At 42.6% G+C, this 20,079-nt stretch overlaps 1 protein-coding gene across 3 annotated transcripts in view; it reads left to right on the top strand.

Annotated features, from left to right (window-relative positions):
• Positions 1 to 20,079, top strand: part of LOC121145584 (programmed cell death 6 interacting protein) — a 58,096-nt gene that overhangs the window by 25,233 nt on the left and 12,784 nt on the right. For 2 of the 3 annotated variants that reach the window (XM_040964510.1, XM_040964515.1), the window contains exons 7-12: positions 396 to 512; positions 6,658 to 6,880; positions 8,440 to 8,563; positions 10,588 to 10,765; positions 16,816 to 16,927; positions 18,194 to 18,363. In XM_040964510.1, the coding sequence (XP_040820444.1) occupies positions 396 to 512; positions 6,658 to 6,880; positions 8,440 to 8,563; positions 10,588 to 10,765; positions 16,816 to 16,927; positions 18,194 to 18,363 (924 nt within the window). Of the gene's footprint in view, positions 1 to 380; positions 513 to 6,657; positions 6,881 to 8,439; positions 8,564 to 10,587; positions 10,766 to 16,815; positions 16,928 to 18,193; positions 18,364 to 20,079 lie in introns of all 3 variants that reach the window. The other variant, XM_040964502.1, reaches the window with a different exon arrangement.

Below are 20,079 nucleotides of genomic sequence, written 5' to 3'. Positions count from 1 at the left end.
CAAGAAAGCTTCTAAAGCCCCGTGCTATGTACTCCTTTCTGAGTGGCCATCCTTCTCCTCCTAGTGCATGCATTCCTTTCTTCTTTGTAAACAAAATGGCGACTTCATGACTGTATTAAAAAGAATTTTCTTAAGAACCTAAATTGGCTTCAACTAACAGTTACAAAGAAAAAAAAAAAACCTTACTTTTAATTGGAAGAAAAAAATTGAATCTTAGGATTCAATCTTTGCAAAATCATGTGGTCTTCTCTTCACACCTAATGACTAACCTCTGTCTAAGCCATTAATGGGCTGATTCTAATCTCTGTCTCCCTTCCCTTTTCTTCCTGCATCCCGTGTTGTTTGTGGTGGTTTGTGTGGTTGGACTCTCCCCTGGTCAGTATTTTTATTTCCAGGAGGTGTTCCCTGTCTTGGCTGCCAAGCACTGTATCATGCAAGCCAATGCTGAGTACCACCAGTCCATCCTGGCCAAACAGCAGAAGAAATTTGGAGAAGAAATTGCAAGGTTGCAGGTAAGTCTCTTGGTAGTAGATTTTTAAAATGAATTTAAAAAAAATGTGTTTATTTGAAAGGCAGAGTTAGAGACATAAGCGAACATGTACATACACATGTGGGAGAAGAGAAAGAGAGAAGGAGAGAGAGAGAGAGACATATTTACACTCCAAATGGCCACAGTGGCCAAGGTTTGGCCAAGACACAGCCAGGAAGTTCGTCTAGGTTTGCTAGGAGGTTGCAGGGGTCCAAACATTGGGCCGTCTCCCACCACTTCCCCAGGTACGTTAACCGGGAGTTGGATTGGAAGTGGTAGAGCTAGGACTTGAACCAGTTCCCATTTAAGATGCCAGCTCCCGTATGGGATGCTTAATCCCTCACGCCACAATGCTCATCCCAAGACTCAGAGTTTAAATGTGCCTGGTTTGCTTGGATTATGAATAAAGTAATCATTGCTATGGTAACTTAGGTCATTGTATACAAATGCTGCTGATCACAATTTCTGTGGAAAGATGATTTGTTTAGTAAATTCATTATTATTTTTTTCCTTTGGGGGGCCTTGGGGTTATCAGATTGAAGGGATTTACTTAGTGAGAGAAGAGAGTTCTTTTGAAATTTTATACTGATTTTTAAGTACCCTCTGTAAAAAGGAAGCTAATTGAAAGTTACAAGGTGAGAGACAAGGTTATTTTCTGTTGTAGAGGCGTAGTTTGCAGCTCAGCTTTGCAATTTTAATCATACATTAGAAGTTAGCACATAACAGAGACACACTAATCAGTTCTTCTCCAGTGAGCATGAAATATTTTCAGTTTATCTGAGTTCACAAAGAAGCAAACAGGATAATAAAAGCCAAAAAAGAGGCCCACTATCCTATTTTCTGTTGTTTCTCTCTCAGGAGCGAAGGCAGACCTGTCAGTCTGACAAATCATGACGTGATAGGTACGCACCATTGGGGTAGCTTTCTGCTCATTAATTCCAGCGCAAGGAAGTAACTTCCTGTTCACATGCAAACAGAAATCAAAACAGAGTCAGAGAGTCAGGAAAATCAGTGGATAAAATGGAAGTGCAGGTAAAATGATTTATTGGACTGCTCCTGGAGCTAGGAAAAATTAAACTAATTAAAATAATTCATCATCAGTACGTTTTGGATGATGCAGTTGTTTTGGCTATACAAAGTAGGTAGGAGATGCTGGCGGCACAGGGCAGAGGATTATTGCGCTGTGCCACATGTTGGCCCAGGGAAATTTTCTGTGTGAGGAGATACGTGCTGTGAGAGACTTGGTGAGAAGTCATGAAATTTGAACTTTGCTTTCAAATGGTTCTGCAGCAAGAAAAAAATGTACACATTATCTGTAGGTGTGGGAAAGACAGAAAGCCAAGGTAGCAGAATGGCGATGATGGTTAAACCTAGGAAGAGATTATATTGTTACTCATTGTTCTTTCCAATTTTCTTTGTGTGGGATTGAAAAATTGCAAATAAAAATTGGAGCAGCATGTGTACATAGAGAGGTGTACGCTTCCATCCCATCGCTGGCTTTTTTTCTCTGCTGCTCCAGAGATCATTTCCATTAGTTTCTTGTTTAATCCCTTTAAATGTTTTTTTTTTCCATTAAAATACAATTCTATCTTTACACATGGAATACACATTCTTAGCTCCCATTCTTTTTTTTTTTTTGCTCTCCTCATTCTTATCCAAGAGGTAATGCACAATCTATAGTGTTGTACATCTTGTTTTTCTCAGGAAACAATTTCTCTTCCCCTGAGCGTCTCCATTAGAGCACAGCAGTGGACAGGCTGTGCTGGTTTCTGTTTAGGGCTGGACTGAGTACGCTTCGTTGTGTAAACTGCATCTCCTGCCATCTCCTGTTTCCAGGCCCCATCAGTACAGTGACATGGCAGGGGTTAGTCCTGTATGCCTGTGTTTTACACGTCTGCAGATGTCTTGATCAGTTTGGGCTGCCATTCACAAAATACCGTATCACCTAAACAGCAGAAATTCTTGAAGTGCAAGGTCACGGTTGCAGCATAGTCGTGCTCTGGGAAATTTACAGTTGGCCTCTTGCCTCTACTTTCCTGTCGTGGAGGAAGGCGCGGTCTGATCTTTGAAGGGTGCTTCCTCTGTGTCTCCCACATGGGTGCAGGTCCGAAGGCTTTGGGCCGTCCTCGACTGCTTTCCCATTGCACAAGCAGGGAGCTGGATGGGAAGTGGGGCCGCCAGGATTAGAACTGGCGCCCATATGGGATCCCGGAGCATGCAAGGAGAGGACTTTAGCTGCTAGACTTCTGTGCTGGGCCCACCTATTTCATTCTTAAGAACTATAACTCTGCCTTTCAAATAAATGGAAAAATTCTGAAAAAATTGAAATTGTGTCATTCCAATAAACCCAATTCATTGTGAATTAATAGTAGTCACTACCCAATTATGTTGCAAGTCTAGTTTAGCTTTCTGGAGTTCTTGGTGTGTTCACATTAGTAACTAGAGAAGACTTGGTGTTGTACTTGGTTGACCTTTCCCTCCCCAACTGCTGTGTTAGCATTTCTTCATCTTTTCTATTAGTGCATTGTTTTTTCTTTGCTGTGGTCTCTCTACTCCGTTACATTCCTTACATAAACGCCTGTCTTTGTATTGCCCATGAATTGCGTCACCTTCTTCCCTGGGCGCTCTCTCCTCTTGGTCTCTTGTTGTCGTCCAGTGTTGTCCCTTCCACCTGCTCCCGGGCTGGTACTTTGTGTTCCTTTGAGACTGCGATTGTGTTCGTAGGTTGTAGTTGATTTCCATTTTCAGACATGCTGTGCCATCTGAAGTTGCCTTGGCAGGCGGGGTCAGAACCAAATGGTTCTGTCTGTGGTCTTTGGGTTGGGCTGAGCATTCCCCCAACCTTGGAGAGTTGGACTGCTCCTCTCCACAGAGGTAGACAGCGTGTCTTTTCAGTTGCCTGTGTTTGCTGGCAGGTTTCCCTGGAGACCCCTGGGTGAGGGGAATCGGACCCGGCCATCATTGTGTCAGGCCTTTTCCTCGCGGTCTTTACTTATTTATTCATTCACTTTAATTAGACTATTTTTAAAATTATTATTTTGTGATACAGTTACATAGACTCTGGCATTTCCCCTCTCTCCCTCCTGGAGTCCCTTGTCCCCACAGCTTCCTCTCTGTTTTCACAATGCATAGTGCTTCATGAACAGTCGTAAGCCCCTCATTCTTCCATTTAAATGTGTCCTGATGTTGCAGGTATGGACAATGGCAGAGAATCCAGCATCCCATTGTCAAGATCTATTTAACAGTTTGTACAGTAGCACTGGCTGCCTCAAGAAGGCTTTTTATTTTCTTTTTCGTTTCTTTAGCAACACATAAGTGATTTCTGTAGCAAGTTATTTAACTTCCTATTGTTGTAAATTTTCCATCTTTCATCCTGTTGTTGACTTTGTTTTTAGGCTTTGTATTTAAAGGGATATTTAGTAACTGTGTAAAAGATACTGCCATTTCCAGATTTGAGGACACAGTGCAGCATGCGTCTCTACTTCCGGATCAAAGATGCATTTACTTTTTTTTTTTTTTTTTAAAGATTTATTATTTTTATTATTTTTTCATTGGAAAGGCAGATATACAGAGAGGAGAGACAGAGAGGAAGATCTTCCGTCCGATGATTCACTACCCAAGTGAGCGCAACGGGCCGATACTATGCGGATCCGAAGCCAGAAGCCTCTTCCGGGTCTCCCACAGGGTGCAGGTTCCCAAAGCTTTGGGCCGTCCTCGACTGCTTTCCCAGGCCACAGGCAGGGAGCTGGAAGGGAAGCGGGGCTGCCAGGATTAGAACCGGCGCCCATATGGGATCCTGGGCGTGCAAGGCGAGGACCTTTAACCACTTGCGCCACCGCGCCGGGCCCAAGATGCATTTACTTTTACGTGGCATTTTCTGAGTGATCACTTCCTTTGATTTTGTCTTTAAAAAAAATCTTTTTTTCAAGACCCTCATTTATTTTGTTTTATTAGAAAGCTTTACACATAGAGAAGGAGAGAAAGAATTTCCCACCTGCTGGCTCACTGCTCCGATTGCTGCAGTGGCCAGAATTGGACCATGCCAAAGCTGGGTACCAGGGGCTTCCTCCTAGTCTCCTACATGGGTACAGGGGCCCAAGCACCTGGGCCATCCTCAGCTGCTTTGCACAGGCCGTTAGCAGGGAGCTGGTTGGAGTGGAGCAGCCAGGATGCAAACTGCCCGTGTGGAATGCTGATGCTGGCAGTGCTGGCATTAGCGACAGCACCAGCCCCTCTTTCCCTCCCCATCTGGGCATTGTGCTCCTGCACTCCACAGACGACGTTCCTCAGCGCTCCGTGTTTGCTGTGACCTCGTGGTGGTTTGACACAGGGCAGTCGGCCTAGCCTTTATCTAATTGGGGCAGGTATTCCCTCATCTTGTTGTACTGTTTCCACTCAGGCTGGTGCCCTCAGTTCTAGCCCTCCATCCCAGCTCTTTCCCCCAGGTTCGCATCAGACGTCAGGCTGGCTTCTAGTACAGGTTTTGCTGTTCTGAGCAGTATTTTAGAAATCTACAGATCCAACTTGAATTATAAGAATTTATTCCTGGACTTTTTTTTTTTTTTAAGATTTATTTATTTTTATTGGAAAGTCAGATATACAAAGAGGAAGATCTTTCGTCCTACGATTCACTTCCCAAGTGAGCGCAACTGCCGATGCTATGCCGATCCGAAGCCAGGATCCAGGAATCTCTTCCAGGTCTCCCACGCGGGTGCAGGGTCCCAAAGCTTTGGGCCGTCCTCGACTGCTTTCCCAGGCCACAGGCAGGGAGCTGTATGGGAAGTGGAGCTGCCGGGATTAGAACCGGTACCCATATGGGATCCCAGCACGTTCAAGGCAAGGACTTTAGCCACTAGGCCACACTGCTGGGCCCAAGTCCTGGACGTTTTGACTTATTTCAAGGTGGTGTTTTCTGTATTTGCTTTCTTGATTTTTTTTTTTTTTATTTCCTCAGATATGTCTTATTATCTTAGGTTTTCCCATGGACAATGGATTTTTCCATCCTTTTTTCTAAATATTGTACTTTCAATTTGCATTTCATTTTTTCAGTATGTCTAATTGTAACAGTGATGGTCTTTGGTTTCTGATTCTGGGAATGTTTATTGTTTTTCTGTGAAACATGACTGAGCTTAAGGGGTTAAAGTTTTACCATTTGTGTATTTCTATTTTACTAATATAAAAATCAAGAATATTGAATTTATTGAATGTTTTTTCAGGATCTAGGCAGATTTTGAATTTTTTAAACTATTAATTTGGGTTTTAATTTGAGTTACATAGCACATTTTTCAGTTTTAAGTAATTTTCATATTCTCTTTATTGTTGCTTTAGACTTCCTTTATGTCCTCATCTGGCTATTTTATATAGATAAATCCTATATGTATTTTAAAATTGTAATCAGTTAAACTTACTATGTTTAAACCTTGTATAATCTTATTGATTTTACCAATTTTTTTGTTCACTTGATCCAGTAATAACTGAGACAAGCATTAAAATCTACTTTGAAAAAGATGGGTAATTCATTCCTCATTACAGTTAGTCCCACTTAGAGACTAAATGCAAAATTTAGCAAGTTTTGTCTGTGGCATATTGGCAAATGTCAAAACATAAAATACTGAATTTATCCCTAACAGCCCTTTTGAATTCAGTGTCTACTTTGTTTTGCCAAGCTTACACAAATCGCCTTGTTGATGCTGAGGTGCTGTTTTACGTTGTTGACTTGCCACACTGCTGGGTGATGTGTTTCTGAGCACCCTTTTGTGGAGGGCATCGCCTTTGAGGTGTCGGCCTTCTCATGCCAGGGTGAAGGAGGGCATCCCGCTATTCCGCTTCAAAACGATTCTGTGCTTTCATTGTTAGTTGTGTGGAGTGTGGAATAATCTGGAAACCACTTTGCTCCGTGTCAGCATCCGCTCAATGGCCGCAGATTTGTTTTACTACCTTGGGGGGGAACTCGTGTTTAAAGGAGGGAGATTGGCTGTGTATTTTCCTTCATGTCTTGTGGATGTTGTGATGGGAGAATTTCCAGTTTATCCTGTCAGCCATAATACTGGATATGTAGATCATCAGCGTAAAGATTTTCTGATGAAGAAAGAGAAAAAAATGTTTTTCTTTTTCGTTTTCATCTTTAGCATGCAGCGGAACTGATCAAGACAGTGGCATCTCGCTATGATGAGTATGTGAGTGTAAAGGATTTTTCTGACAAAATCAACCGTGCCCTGACTGCAGCGAAGAAGGATAATGACTTCATCTATCATGACCGGGTGCCAGACCTTAAAGATCTAGATCCCATCGGCAAAGCCACGCTTGTGAAGCCTACGCCCGTCAGTGTGCCTATCAGCCAGAAATTCACCGGTATGTCCCTTGTTAAGGTGCACTTGCGATTGTCTGCTGAACAGCCTCAGCTGCCTTCTAGCTAAGAACACACACTAGTTATCCTGTGCTCTGAGTATGCTTTCCATTCTTGTTACTTAAAATGAGTGTGACAATACCAAGTGTTGTTCCTTCTGTGCAGTTCGCACATAGAAAGTGATTGGGCATATGAAAAATCTACAAGAGAGAAAACTTGGAAACTGGTTCAGTTATGATCAAGGTTTTATTTTTAAAAGATTTTATTTATTTATTTGAAATTCAGAATTACATATGGGAGGGACATACAGAGAGGCCTTGCATCTACTGGTTCATTCCCCAGATGGCTGCATTTTCCAAGGTGAGGCCGGGAGATAGCTAGGCGTCAGAAGGTTCATTCAGATCTTCCGTGTGGGTAGAAGGGATCCGAACACTTGGGCCATTTTTCTCTGATTTGCCCAGGCTGTTAACAGGGAACTGGATCAGAAGTAGAACAGCTGGGATTTGAACTGGCACACACATGGGATGCCAGCATCGCAGGCAGTGGCTTTATCCACTGTACCCCGATCAAGACTTTAAAGAAGCACTTGGCATTGTAACATTTGGTGTATTATTTGAAGATTGACTTAATTGAAAGAGCAAGAATGAAACATACACACGTCTCTGTTCTGCTGGGTCATTCCCCAAGTTGCCTCGAGCCAGGGGTGGGCCGGGCTGAAGAGTGAGGAACTGCATCCTCATCTCCAATTGGTGGCAGGGCAAGTGCTTGAGCCGTGGTCTGCTGCCTTTCCAGGCTCCTTAGCAGGAAGCCGGATTGGAAGCAGGGCAGCTAGGACTTAAATCACTTCACTGTGGGATGTCAGCTTTGCAAGTGGCAGCGTTCCGTTATTTAAGATGTTGTCATTAGAAATAAATGCACACAGATATTTCTTTACACATGCAAACTTCCGGAGTTGTGCATGTAACAAGTAAATGATTGTTCAGGTACCCTTGGATATCATAGATAGGAGCAGTGTGTGATAGCTTGTAGCTGAGACGTCGAGGATAGCATTCTGGCTTGTTGCGAAAGGGGGATCGTTTTAACTGCTGCTTATTTAGCAAAAATGAGAGTGTTGACCATGTGCCCGTGACTCTTAGAGCATTTTCCAAATATTATGTGGGTTTCTTTGTCACAGAAGCCCTGGTAAGATGGGTTATTTTCCTGTTTGAAGAGAACACAGGTGGCACAAAGTGGTTAAGGAATTTGCCCAGGTTTGCAGGTTAGCAAATGGTGGGGCCAGAAATTGAATCTGTGCACTGTGGCGTGCTTAGTTTAATCTGCAAATGAACAGTGTCCCTAAAAACCCATCATATTTAAGGAAAGACATCTCGAAAAGTTAATGAAGTTCCAGGAGCATTTTTCAGTGTTGCTGTAGATCTCGTTGTTGAAGAATTCTCAGCAGGTGCTTTCAATAGTGATTTTAGTGTTGCCCTTTAAATATTTGTGGACTGTGAGTAATGGAAAGAAGAGAGGAAGTTACTTTTACAGTTTGAATTTTGTCTTAAACCTTTGTTTCTAATGTTAGATCTGTTTGAGAAGATGGTTCCTGTTTCGGTGCAGCAGTCTCTGGCTGCCTACAACCAGAGGAAGGCTGATTTGGTTAACAGATCAATTGCTCAAATGAGAGAAGCCACAACTTTGGCAAATGGGTATGTAGCGCTTAACTTCGGGGAATTGGTCTGTAAGATTTGGTTGTTCTTTGAGTAGCTCGTGGACATTTTAGTTTCCTCCTGTTGAGATGAAATACCATGGACAAAGAAACAGTAGATACAGCTATGTACATGCTTCTTAGGGGAGTTGTATTTGTGAAGCCCTAGGAAGTACATCAAGACACTTATTTACAGAAACGAGGGGGGGATGTTTGATTACTAGTATATTTATTTATGTATAAAGGTTTCAAATTTTTGTTTTCATTTTTGTCTTACAGACAGGTGGGGGGAGGGGAGGGAGAAAGGGAAGAAGAGTGAGTGAGTGATGAGAGAAGGCGGATGTTCCACTATCCAGTTCCTTCCTGTCTGCAGTAGCCAGGGCCAGGCCAGGTGAGGCCAGAAGCCAGAAACTCCATGCAGGTGTCAGGTATCAACTCTCTGAGCCACAAGCTGCTGCCCTCTGGGTGAACATTCATGGGCAGTTGGAGTCGGAAGTAGAGGTAGCACTTGAGCCAGGTGATCTGCTAAGAAATGCTGCTATTCCAAGTCATATCTTAACCGTTCCCACATGCCCTCCCTGCTAGTTTGAGGGAAATGATAAACAGAAATAAAGCTTTTGTGTCTGAAATGGATCAGTATTGTGTGCATTAGCTTGATGGATTTTATTGCTGAACACTGTTCTGTTTTAGGGCCTCACAGCAGTTTGCTCATCCTTGTACCAGTTGTTAAGTTTTGGTGGCCGTGTGTATTTATGCACAGGTCTCGTGTGGACATGTTATTCTTTTAGGTGGCGACCTAGTTGTAGAATTGCTAGCGTCTGTGGTTAGTGTACCTTCAACTATTTTTGACATTGCCAATTGTTTTCCAAAGTGGTTGTTCAATTTTATATTCCTGCCTGTACCACTGAGAAACATAGTTGCTCTGCACCCTTGCCAACCCTTGGTACTGTCAATCTTTTTAGTTTTAGCATTTGTGCATGCGTGTGAGTTTTGTGTATGTGTGTGATTTAATTTGCATTTCTCTGATTGTTCATGTGGATCAACTTTTCAAGTGTTTATTAGCTGTTCGTGCATCTTGTGGAGCCTGCTCTTCCTCCTAGCTGTCTTGAAGGAGTTCTCTGTGTCTTGGGAGCAGCTCCTTTACCAGATATGTGAAACTCAGACTATTTTCTCCTGCTCTGACTTCTCATGTTTTCTAATTTTGATGAATGCATGGATTCTGACTTTTTTTCTTTGACTAGCAAGGCAGCAGCAAAAGTTTTATCTTGCCTCTGGCGAGACAGTTCGAGTTTCTGCAGAGCTTGTTTCCCGAGGAGTTCATTCCATTACGTCATTTCCTTTGCCTTTTTGTTCTTATATTAAGACAGGGATCAATGTCTCCCAAGCCCAATGTCTAAATTAATGGAGTCATTATTATACTAGGAAACTGGGAACAGATAAACATTATGTAAATAATAATTTTTTTTTTTTTTAGCTATAGTTGCAGAGATAGAACAAGTAAGTGAGCTTCCAGCTGCCAGTTCACTCCCCACATGGCTGCAATGGCTAGAGCTGGGTCAGTCTGAGGCCAAGAGCCAGGAACTGGGTGGGGTGCGGGGGCCCACGCTTTTGGGGTATCCCCTGCTGCTTTCCTTGGCCATTAGCAGAGAATTGGACTGCAAGTGGAGCAGCTGGAGCACAAACCAGGACTCATGGAATGCTGGCACCGTAGGTAGAGGCTTTGCTTGGATGCTATAGCTCCAGCCCCAGAGAAAGAAATTTCAAAGATAGACCTTTCACTTGTAATTAAGCTAAAAGAAGCTTAGGTGTACAACTGGAGATACCTGGTCTATTTTACTATTGTTATTAGTTTTTCTTTTGGCTTTTAATTCTGAGCTGTGAACTCCATTTAATTCTTTATCAAGTCTGTTTTTACTTTATCAGTCACTTACCTGTATTTTTCTGTTGACTGGTGTTCACAGCATTGCTATAAATTTCAGATCGGTTTAGACTTTTTGATGACGTAGACTGTGTCATGTTTTTCAGTGTATTGGCTTCACTGAATCTTCCAGCAGCAATTGAAGACGTGTCTGGAGACACTGTGCCTCAGTCTATACTGACTAAGTCCACATCTGTGATTGAGCAGGGAGGCATCCAGACCGTTGATAAGCTGATCAGAGAACTGCCTGAGCTACTGCAAAGAAATAGAGAAATCCTAGACGAGGTATGGTTTGTATTTTTACGTTTCAGTTAGAAACTGGCCCGTCGTGTTCCGCAGGGGCAGGGGCTGTCATCTTGCTCCTGCTGGATGTCTTAGGCTCGTTTTTCTCACCTTTGGTAGATTGGCTCTGCCCTTTGCCTGCTCTGCTGCCTCAAGAATTCTAGTTGAATAGATAATGGGTTCAAGCATGCTAGATAAATGAGCATTAATAAATCATTTGACCTTTGTGTAATGCTAATATGCTAAGAGAAATTAGTACCGCCGAGCTGTTCAGAATCTTCATGGTCCTTGCCCAGTTGAGGTTTCTTGGTGAACATGGATACTGACAAGGACATCACGTCACCACCAGTGTTACAAATCGGCTTCATCCGTCCTGCAGTGTGAATAGCATTACTGGTAGATATGAGACACTTTAAGGAACTTTTTTGGCTAAAATCAGTTTTTTGGTATTGTAACTCTCTGTTCCCTAATTGATACATCTTTTTCTTTAGTAATAAATTCAGACAGTTTATAAATTATTTCTAAGAAATTTGGGGCAAGGATGAGTACCCAAGTACTAGTGATGTTGGGAGTCATGTAGATGAGAATATTTACCTCCCAGAGTTAAAGAATTAAACTAAAACAGCAAGTTGGCTGGCATTTACAGCATGGGATATGCTCCATAAGTTATGGATGTTATTACTATAATATTGGCCAAGGATAGCTGCTGCTGCTGAAAAGGCTCCCATTAATTATACAGGGAACATTTACCAACCTTCCTGGGTCTACACTTATTTTTGTTGGACACAGAATAGAAAAACTACAACAAACATGCCCTCAGCAGCCCACACTCCAACATTTTCCCTAACACCCTTCCCTGGTACATGTGCAGCCCTGCCTCTGCCCAGCAGTGCTCAGCTTGTCTGGGGGCTGGGGTGGTGTGTCCTGGCCCAATGTCCCCTGCCCCACTCTGTGTGCTGGTGGGCAGCTTTCCCTGCATATCTTTAAGAAACAAAAATTGAACAGGCACCTGTGCTGGCACAGCACTGTAGTTAATAGATTTGCCCTTAACCAGGCCCAGAACACCTGCCAGCTCCTGGCTGCTTTTCTCCCAGCACAGTAACAGTTGCCTAGGTACGAGAGAGACAACCGAGGCATTGCCTACAGCTGGGGGTTCTAAAAATTGGTAACTTAAACCCTTATGATGTGAAATGTTTATTTTCTTTTCGGTTGAGTGTGCTTGTATGTTTGAGGTTAGGGGTACACCTGCGCTTTTGTGCAGGTATTTATGGTGTTGTTATTTAGTTCAGACCTCAGAGGAGATGCCTTGTGCTTTTTTTTTTTGGAAAAGAAAAAGTACCTAATGAGAATTGCCTTGGTACTTTGGGAAAAAAAAAGCGCTATCCTTTGTTTATATACTTAATTATCTCCTCCTTCCTGTTCTTTCCTCCTGTCTTATTGCTCTCACCCTTCTCTGCTTTCTTATACCCCCTTTTTTTTTTCATTTTTGGTGGTTAATGTTTTAACTACAGTTCATTCCAGAACAGTGTGTGACACAGCCAGTGTAATTTATAGTCCCAAGTTCAGGTTTAAGGTTAGGAATCTCAGGTGGTAATTTTTTCTATTTATAGCCCAAGTCCAAATAGGTTAGTCTCTTTCTGTAGGGCAGTTCTTCTTTTTAAAAAGTAATCCACTGGTTTGGGAGCGACCCCATTGAGGAGAAGAATGCCTGGGAATTCTCCCAATTAATGGGCCCTTATGTTTATTGCTCATTTCTTTTTTTTTTTTTTTTTTTTCAATTTATTTGCTTAGATTTATTTCATTTTTATTTCATAGCTTTCTTTATTATCATTTTATGATATAGTTCCACAGGCTCTGGGATTCCCCACACCCCCTCCAAAGTACCCCTACATTATTACTATACTCCAGTTCTTTATAAACAGTCTATGTCCATCATTAAGGGCATGGACAATGACAGAGTCCAGCTTCCTATTATCAAGTTTCACCTAGAGTCCATTTCTGGTCTGGAAGTAGAAATGCATAACGCATTGTATTCTCACATTCCCTTAAATGAAAAATTACAATACAAAATCAGCAACAGGAAGAAAAAGAGAAATATACAATGCCATGAAGTTAAATAACATGCTACTAGATATAAGAGTCTTTATTACTATACATCCCCTTAAAAGCCACAAAAACAGGAAAAAATTAACAATGCCATGAAGTTAAATAACATGCTAAATAATGTGTCACTGAGGAAAATCAAGAACCTTCTTGAAGAAAATGATGCTACTGTATTATCTACTTGAAGACATTAAACTTAAAAAAAAAAAAATCAAAATCCATGATACAGTTCCCACTAATCTTTGTTGGTGAGATGTCTCCTGTAGGCAATAGATGGGTTTTGTTTTTTTAAAAAAAATCCAGTTCACATTATGGGTCGCTCCAACTAGGTTGCAGCTCCCACTGGTTTATGTGAGGGCCAAGTGTGTGCTGGGCAGAATCAAGCTGGACTGCAACACCCATTGAGTAGAAGATGCGGCTGCAAACAGAACTGACCCAGCAATCGCAACCACCAGCTAATTGGGGGATGGACTGTACCAGGCCCCGTACTTGCAAGCACACAAGAACCTGGTCTGGGTTCACCTCAATTGAACTGCCAGACTCAGATCCCCAACCATGAAAAGACAAGAGGACAAATCAATAAACCACTCCAGCCATATGTTGGCAGTGAAAAACAGGATAAATGGAGACTCCAAGATAGACAAGATATGTCAACCAGTGGATTCTGCAGCAATTTCTTTGTGCTTGGAATGGCGAAATTGACAGCAATTCAAAATGTTGAACTATCAAAACCACTTGAGCAAGACCCTTGGAGCGTGCCCAACATTGGGGCCCTAAGATGGGAGGGAAACTGGGTGGGGCTTCTCCCTTTACCTCCCTTTTCACCCCAGATATTGGGGAAAAAAATGTGGAAATGATCGTCTTTCCCACTTTCCTATAGCCCTTAAACCCTTGTGCCCTAATTAACTGTGTAAAGATTGTCAAAAATAAAATTTTTAAAACGGGAAAAAATCCAATTCGCTAATCTATAACATTTCATTGATGAGTTTAACCCATTTACATTCAAGGTTAATATGAATGGGTAGTAATTTGGTCCTGTCATTTTAGCAATGGGTTGTTCATTGGTTTAGTCTTCTGTTGTCATTTTACTGGGATGTTCTTCCCATTTGCCTTTGGTTTTGGTAGGTGCTATTCCTCTTCTCTGTCAAGAGAACATCTTGAAGTATCATTTGTAGGGCAGGTTTGGAAGAGGCAAATTCTTTTAACTTTTCTTTACTGTGGAAGAATTTTATTTCATTTTCAAAGACAAAAGAAAGCTTTGCTGGGTATGTTATCCTGGGCCGACAATTTTTTGCTTTTAGAATCTGAAATATGTCACTCCATTCTCTTCTTGCTTGTAGAGTTTCCTGTGAGAAGTCTCCTGTGAGCTTAATTGGCAATCCTTTATATGTCAGTTGATTTTTTTCACGTGCACATCTAAGGATCTTTTCCCTATGTTCAGTTGAAGAGAGCTTGATAATCATGTGTCTTGGTGAAGATCGCTTTGGGTCAAGCCTGTGGGGAGTTCTGTATCCCTCCTGGATCTTGTTTCCAAATTCTATCTCTAGATTAGGGAAATTTTTCCTTAGTATTTCATTGAACACACCCTTAACCCCAGCTTCTCTTTCTGCACCTTCTGGGATTCCCATAACTCTTATATTTGGCCTCTTAATAGTGTCTTTCAATTCTTGAATCCTTTTTTGGGTCTGATCCAGCTCTGCTTCCAGCTTTTTTCTTTTTTCCCTCTGGTGACAGGAATTGTCTTCTAATGTTGAGATTCTTTCTTCTGCCTCCTTCATTCTATTTTGGAGACTCCCCACTGTACTTTCAATTTGCTCCACTCTATTCTTCATTTCTGATGTATCATCAGCCTTCATTTGCTTCACTGCCGTTACTTGCTGTGTAATACATTCCCTGAATTCCTCGAGTACCTGATTCATGTACTTCTCATAATTGATAAGTAGCTTTATAAGAAGCACTTTCAATTCTTTATCTCCCATTTTCTCGATGTCTTCCTCACTAAACTTTAAGGTTTGCAAAGGGTTTTGCTGCTTTGCAGGGGAGTCTTCAGTAACATTCATTGTGCCACTGTTTCTTTTGCCCTTGGTCATTGTGCTTCTGGTTATCAGATTCTTTTTGGGATAGGTTTCTAAGCTGTGTTACCCACAGATCTACAGTTCAATTTTACTTATTGCAGTTGGTACCTGGTACTTTCTTTGCAGTCACTTGTACCACTCCCTTGATACTGATCTTGTCAGAACCTGTTGGCTGTTAGGTCTGAGGGCCACACAGATCTATTTTGATCTGTACAATGCCAAAGTCAGTATTGTTTCCCTGTGGGACACTGCAATGCACTGAGCTCAGCGAGTCTGTTCCCAGCTCAGCACATGTGTAGCTCACTGTTTTCCCCACACGTACAAAATGACACCCAATTTGGCTGTAGGGGATGGACTGGGCTGTTAAATTGATCCTGTTCCCTGCACTGCCTGTCTGGCACCTGCTGCTCTGTCTCTGCTCTTGGTCAAATCAAACAGACCAGCAGGATTGGACAGTTCTTTGAGTTGAGCTCCTGAGCTCCCGGTAAACGTCCCTTCCCACCTTGGTGCTGGTGGAGTTCCGGCTGCCAGTGGAGTTTAGATCGTGGCTCGCTGAATGCCACTGGGGTATCGGTCACTGCAACACCACACGGTTGTGTCTGCTGCTTTCCTGTGTCTATCAGTGAATGTATTCAAAGTTACAGGATCATAAGGATGTAGATATGGTCAGCCTTGGAAGCTGCTCAGTTAGGCAGGTTTCGTGAGCCGAAAACACCAGATGCAAAAGTATCTTTGGAGGTTTATTCCAGCGGCGCAGGAACGGGATAGAAGTGGTGGGAGATCAACGCGGAAAAGAGGAAGGTTGAGGAAGCGGGAAGGCCGGAAAGAGGGAGCTATTGCTCATTTCTTAAAAAATGTTTTGCCCCCTCAGGCAATGAATTCATATTCCAAACCTAAGGCTATCTACATAGGAGGCAAGCTGCCTTTGGAGGGCCAGTTTCATCTGGTGGCCTGCTTTTGTGTGGGTCTCCCCATTGTCACAGGGTTGTTAGAAGTGTAGACAGGGACTGGATTCACCTCACTGCAGTGCTCTGTGGTGCTTGGCAAGTTTGCTCTCTTCTGTGCTTTGTGTCCCCTCAGCCGTGCATTAAGGCAATTTTAGTATGTTGAATGTAATTGCAGTTGTACTGGAATAGAAGTCTAAAGTTTTAATGTTTCATAGTTCATAGTTTTGTTTATGCCTTCTGAAGTTGAAAGATTTTGTTTACAGTTTTGTTTATTTAACAAAACAATTTTTTTATTGACAGTTTTTGTTTATTTTAAGGTAATCTTATCAGTCCCAGCACAGTAGCCTAGTGGTTAAAGTCCTTGCCTTGCACACAATAGGATCCCATATGGGTGCCAGTGTGTGTCCTAACAGTCCTGCTTCCCATCCAGCTCCCTGCTTGTGGCCTGGGAAAGCAGTAGAGGACAGTCCAAAGCCTTGGGACCCTGCACCCACATGGGAGACCTGGAAAAGGCGCCTGGCTTCGAATCTAGCTCAGCTGTGGCCATTGTGGCTACTCGGGGAGTGAATCAGCAGACAGAGGATCTTTCTGTTTGACTTTTCCTCCTCCTCTCTGTGTATCTGACTTCCAGTAAAAATAAATAGATCTTAAAAAGTTTAATCTTAATATTTTAGATGTAAAATTTCTTATTCTTCCGTTTTATTCTATTGAGATGGGTAATGATTCATTCAAACTTAAATTTGGTAACATTTTGTTAAATATGTTGTAACAAGTTTTCTGTTACCAGTTTATATTCTACTCAATGGTAGTGTAGGATTCTTTCCATCTTGCTACATTTTCACCCATATTGGGCCTGATTTGTTTTTAAATGTTTTAAATCTTTAAGGCCAGAAATGGTAACTTAGTGTTGTTTTATCTGCTTTTCAAGTCATTAAGACTACTGGACGAAGAAGAGGCAACAGACAAGGATTTGAGAGCCAAGTTCAAGGAGCGCTGGCAGAGGACACCGTCCAGTGAGCTCTATAAGCCTTTGAGAGCGGGTAAGCGTGCTGCCAGTGGCTCCCTCAAGCAGCTTCCCAACTTGAATTGACATTGTGTGTAATTAACCCAACTATAAGCTTGTTTTTACTGAAACTGTTCTGTAATGAAATCCCAAATATTTTGCCTAGTTTAGTGCTCAGTGGAAAAGTAACCAAAAAAAGTTATCTATGCTTATTTGAAGAAGTTTAAGTTCTTAAGAAAGGTGTAAAGTGAAAATTAAAATGAGCCTTTTGTTTATTTTGAAGCCATTTATTTATTTATTTTGAAGGAGTTAGAGAAATGGGAGGAGAGGGAGAGAAAGAGGGCGATCGAGGGAGAGTGTCGGGGAGAGCCATCTTCCGTCTGGGGGTTCACTGCTCACTGGCAGTGGCCAGCCCTGGGCCGTCGATGGCGGAGCAAGTTCAGCCAGGTCTGCCCCAGCAGCTGGGCCGTCTCCTGCTGCTTTCACAGGCTGCTGATGGAGAGCTGGGTTGGAAATGGAATAGCAGGGTCTGAACCGGTGCCTATGTGGGGTGCCAGCCTTGCAGGCAGTGGCTTTATGTGCTGTGCAACAATCCAGCCGCGCAAAATGATGTTTTAACTCTGATCTACTGTTCCAACCCTGTGTGTGTTTTAAGGATAAATAGGACCATATTATCTGTTTGATTTTTACAATTTATTTCTACTGATGACTAAAAAGGAGCGTAAGCAGTTACTTTGAAGCCATATTCATGTTTTTAAATACTTTTGTGCTTATGGAGGTATTGTTTTCATAGTGGCTGGAGACTTGATTTTTTTGAAGAGCTACTTGCTTTTGAGGTAGCTGGTGCTCTTTTAAGTCGTATTGGACCTTTAAGAGTGGGATACATTTTTTAAGGTTTGTGGATATTTAGAGAATGTTTTCTTTCTGTATTCGTGAGTTACAGGAAATGATTAGAGTAGCATCAGTTTGCTTGTATTTGGCAGCAATAACTGTCAAATGTATTTTAAGGTATAGTTATATGCCTTTGGGTTTTATAAATATAAAGTATAGCTTTGGGTTTTTATAAATGATTTTGTCATTTTTGCAGAAAAAAAATTGTAGTGAGTGACAGGAGCAGAGGTTTTATTATCGAGTGAATTGGGGATTATAAGAAGGCAAAATAAGTAAAGTTAGGGGCCCAAACTAGGGGCATAGCCATCGTATTATCATGAGAACATTACTGTGCTGTGATATGCTGTGGTGTGATCTATAATACAGTACCCTGAGGTCCTTACTGTGCCCTGGGCATGTCCTTTTTCCGCAGAGGGAAACAACTTCCGAGCCGTGTTAGATAAAGCTGTGCAAGCTGACGGACAGGTGAAAGAACGCTACCAGGCTCACCGCGACACCATCGCACTCCTGTGTAAGCCGGAGCCCGAGCTGAACGCTGCCATTCCTTCCGCCAACCCGGCAAAGACCATGCAGGGCAGCGAGGTGAGCAGGTGCATTCTGACATGTGGAAACTGATGTGATATATAGTGGACTGTCAGTTTATGTATAATTTATCTGAAAGACAGAGAGATGGAAACAGATGGATTGAGATTTTCCATTCGCTGGTTCTCTCCCCAAATACCAAATGAGCTCGGGTCTGGGCAGGTCCAGATCAGAAACACGGAGCTTGACCCGTGTCCCCCTGGTTGGCAGAGACCTAGGCACTGGGCTGTCCCCCACTGCCTCCTGGGTGTCCATCCACCGGAAACTGTGTGACAGTGGAGCGTGCACTTGAACAAGGCACCCTGGGACAGCGTGCTGGCCTGCCAGATGATATCTTTATGTGCCACACGGACTCCCCTGAATTGCCGTTTTCTTATTGTCTTCTTAAAAAACAATGCAGAAATAAATTGATGTTTTTATCCTGAAACAGTGTATGTGCACACACAGTGTATTAGGTAATTATACCAATATTAATATGCTGTAATAATATTTATTGAATATCTTTTATAAGCTGGGTAATAACTACTAAGTATTTCATATGTTCACAGCGTTTGAATTAGGTTTTATAAAAAAGGAGAGGCTTGGAAGTATAGAAACTTCCTTGGCCTGAAAGGACTGGATTTGACCAATACTTTCCTGACCACAAATTCTTTCTTACATCAGTTTTTTTTTTAGAGATTTATTTTTATTGGAAAATCAGATTTACAAAGAGAAGGAGAGACAGACAGGGAGATCTTCCATCTTCTTGTTCACTCCTCAAGTGGCTGCAATGGCCAGAGCTGAGCCCATTCGATGCCAGCTGCCTTTCTTGGTCTCTCCTGTTGGGTTCAGGGTCCCAAGGCTTTTGGGCCATCCTTGACTGCTTTCCTAGTCCACAAGAAGGGAGCTGGAGGTGGAGCAGCTGGGACACGAACTTGTGCCCGTATGGGATCCTGATGCATGCAAGGCAAGGACTTTAGCCACTAGGCTACTGTGCACTGGGCCCTCTTGCATCATTTTTTTATTGCTTTTTCTCATACTCCACCGGGCCTACCTCTGAAGACATAATAGATAAGGTATACATGTTAATAAGTGGGTACATCATCTTGGAATTTCTCATGATATAAAGAAGGAGAAAATTAGTGGTATCTTATTGTGAAAGTTTGAAAAGAGGGAAAGTACAGGTGTAATTCAGCGACTGATGGCTGTGAGGTAGGGTACCGCAGTGCAGTAAGACAGGGGATCCAAAGCTCACGGAGAAAAAATGCTGAAAATCTTGAAAGGGGCAAGGGGCGTATCTTTTTCCAGTGAACACGAAGATCCCCGGAAACCAGTAGATCTCCAAATGCGGCTTCTACTCTGGATTTTCTTTACAGAAAGCTTACAGACACGTGTTGGGGGCGTTCAACCATTGAGTCATTTGTTCAGCAGATGCTGGAATGGCGCCGAGCACCCTGGTCCCCTGGGTTAGCTTTGTTCTGGGATGAATAGCTCAGGTCCCTGCCTTCCTGTTGCCGCACAAATACCTCATGAGCTCCTCTGCAAAGTAAAACTGAACATTTCGTTGAGTGACGCGAACTCGGGGTTCTGGGTAAACCTGGGACTGAGTCCTGCCTTTCCTTCCGACTTGACGTCACTGTGTGGCCCCCACGTGCTTCCTGGCTCCCGCTTCCACCCCGGGGCAGCCCTGGCTTCTGCAGTCCTTGTGGGAGCCACTCACCTGGCCTTTCTCCATCT

Source organism: Ochotona curzoniae, unplaced genomic scaffold, assembly GCF_017591425.1.
Source record: "Ochotona curzoniae isolate NIBS_2020 unplaced genomic scaffold, NIBS_Ocur_1.0 contig_1302, whole genome shotgun sequence".
Taxonomy (NCBI): domain Eukaryota; kingdom Metazoa; phylum Chordata; class Mammalia; order Lagomorpha; family Ochotonidae; genus Ochotona; species Ochotona curzoniae.
This window is presented reverse-complemented; position numbering and strand designations above follow the sequence as displayed.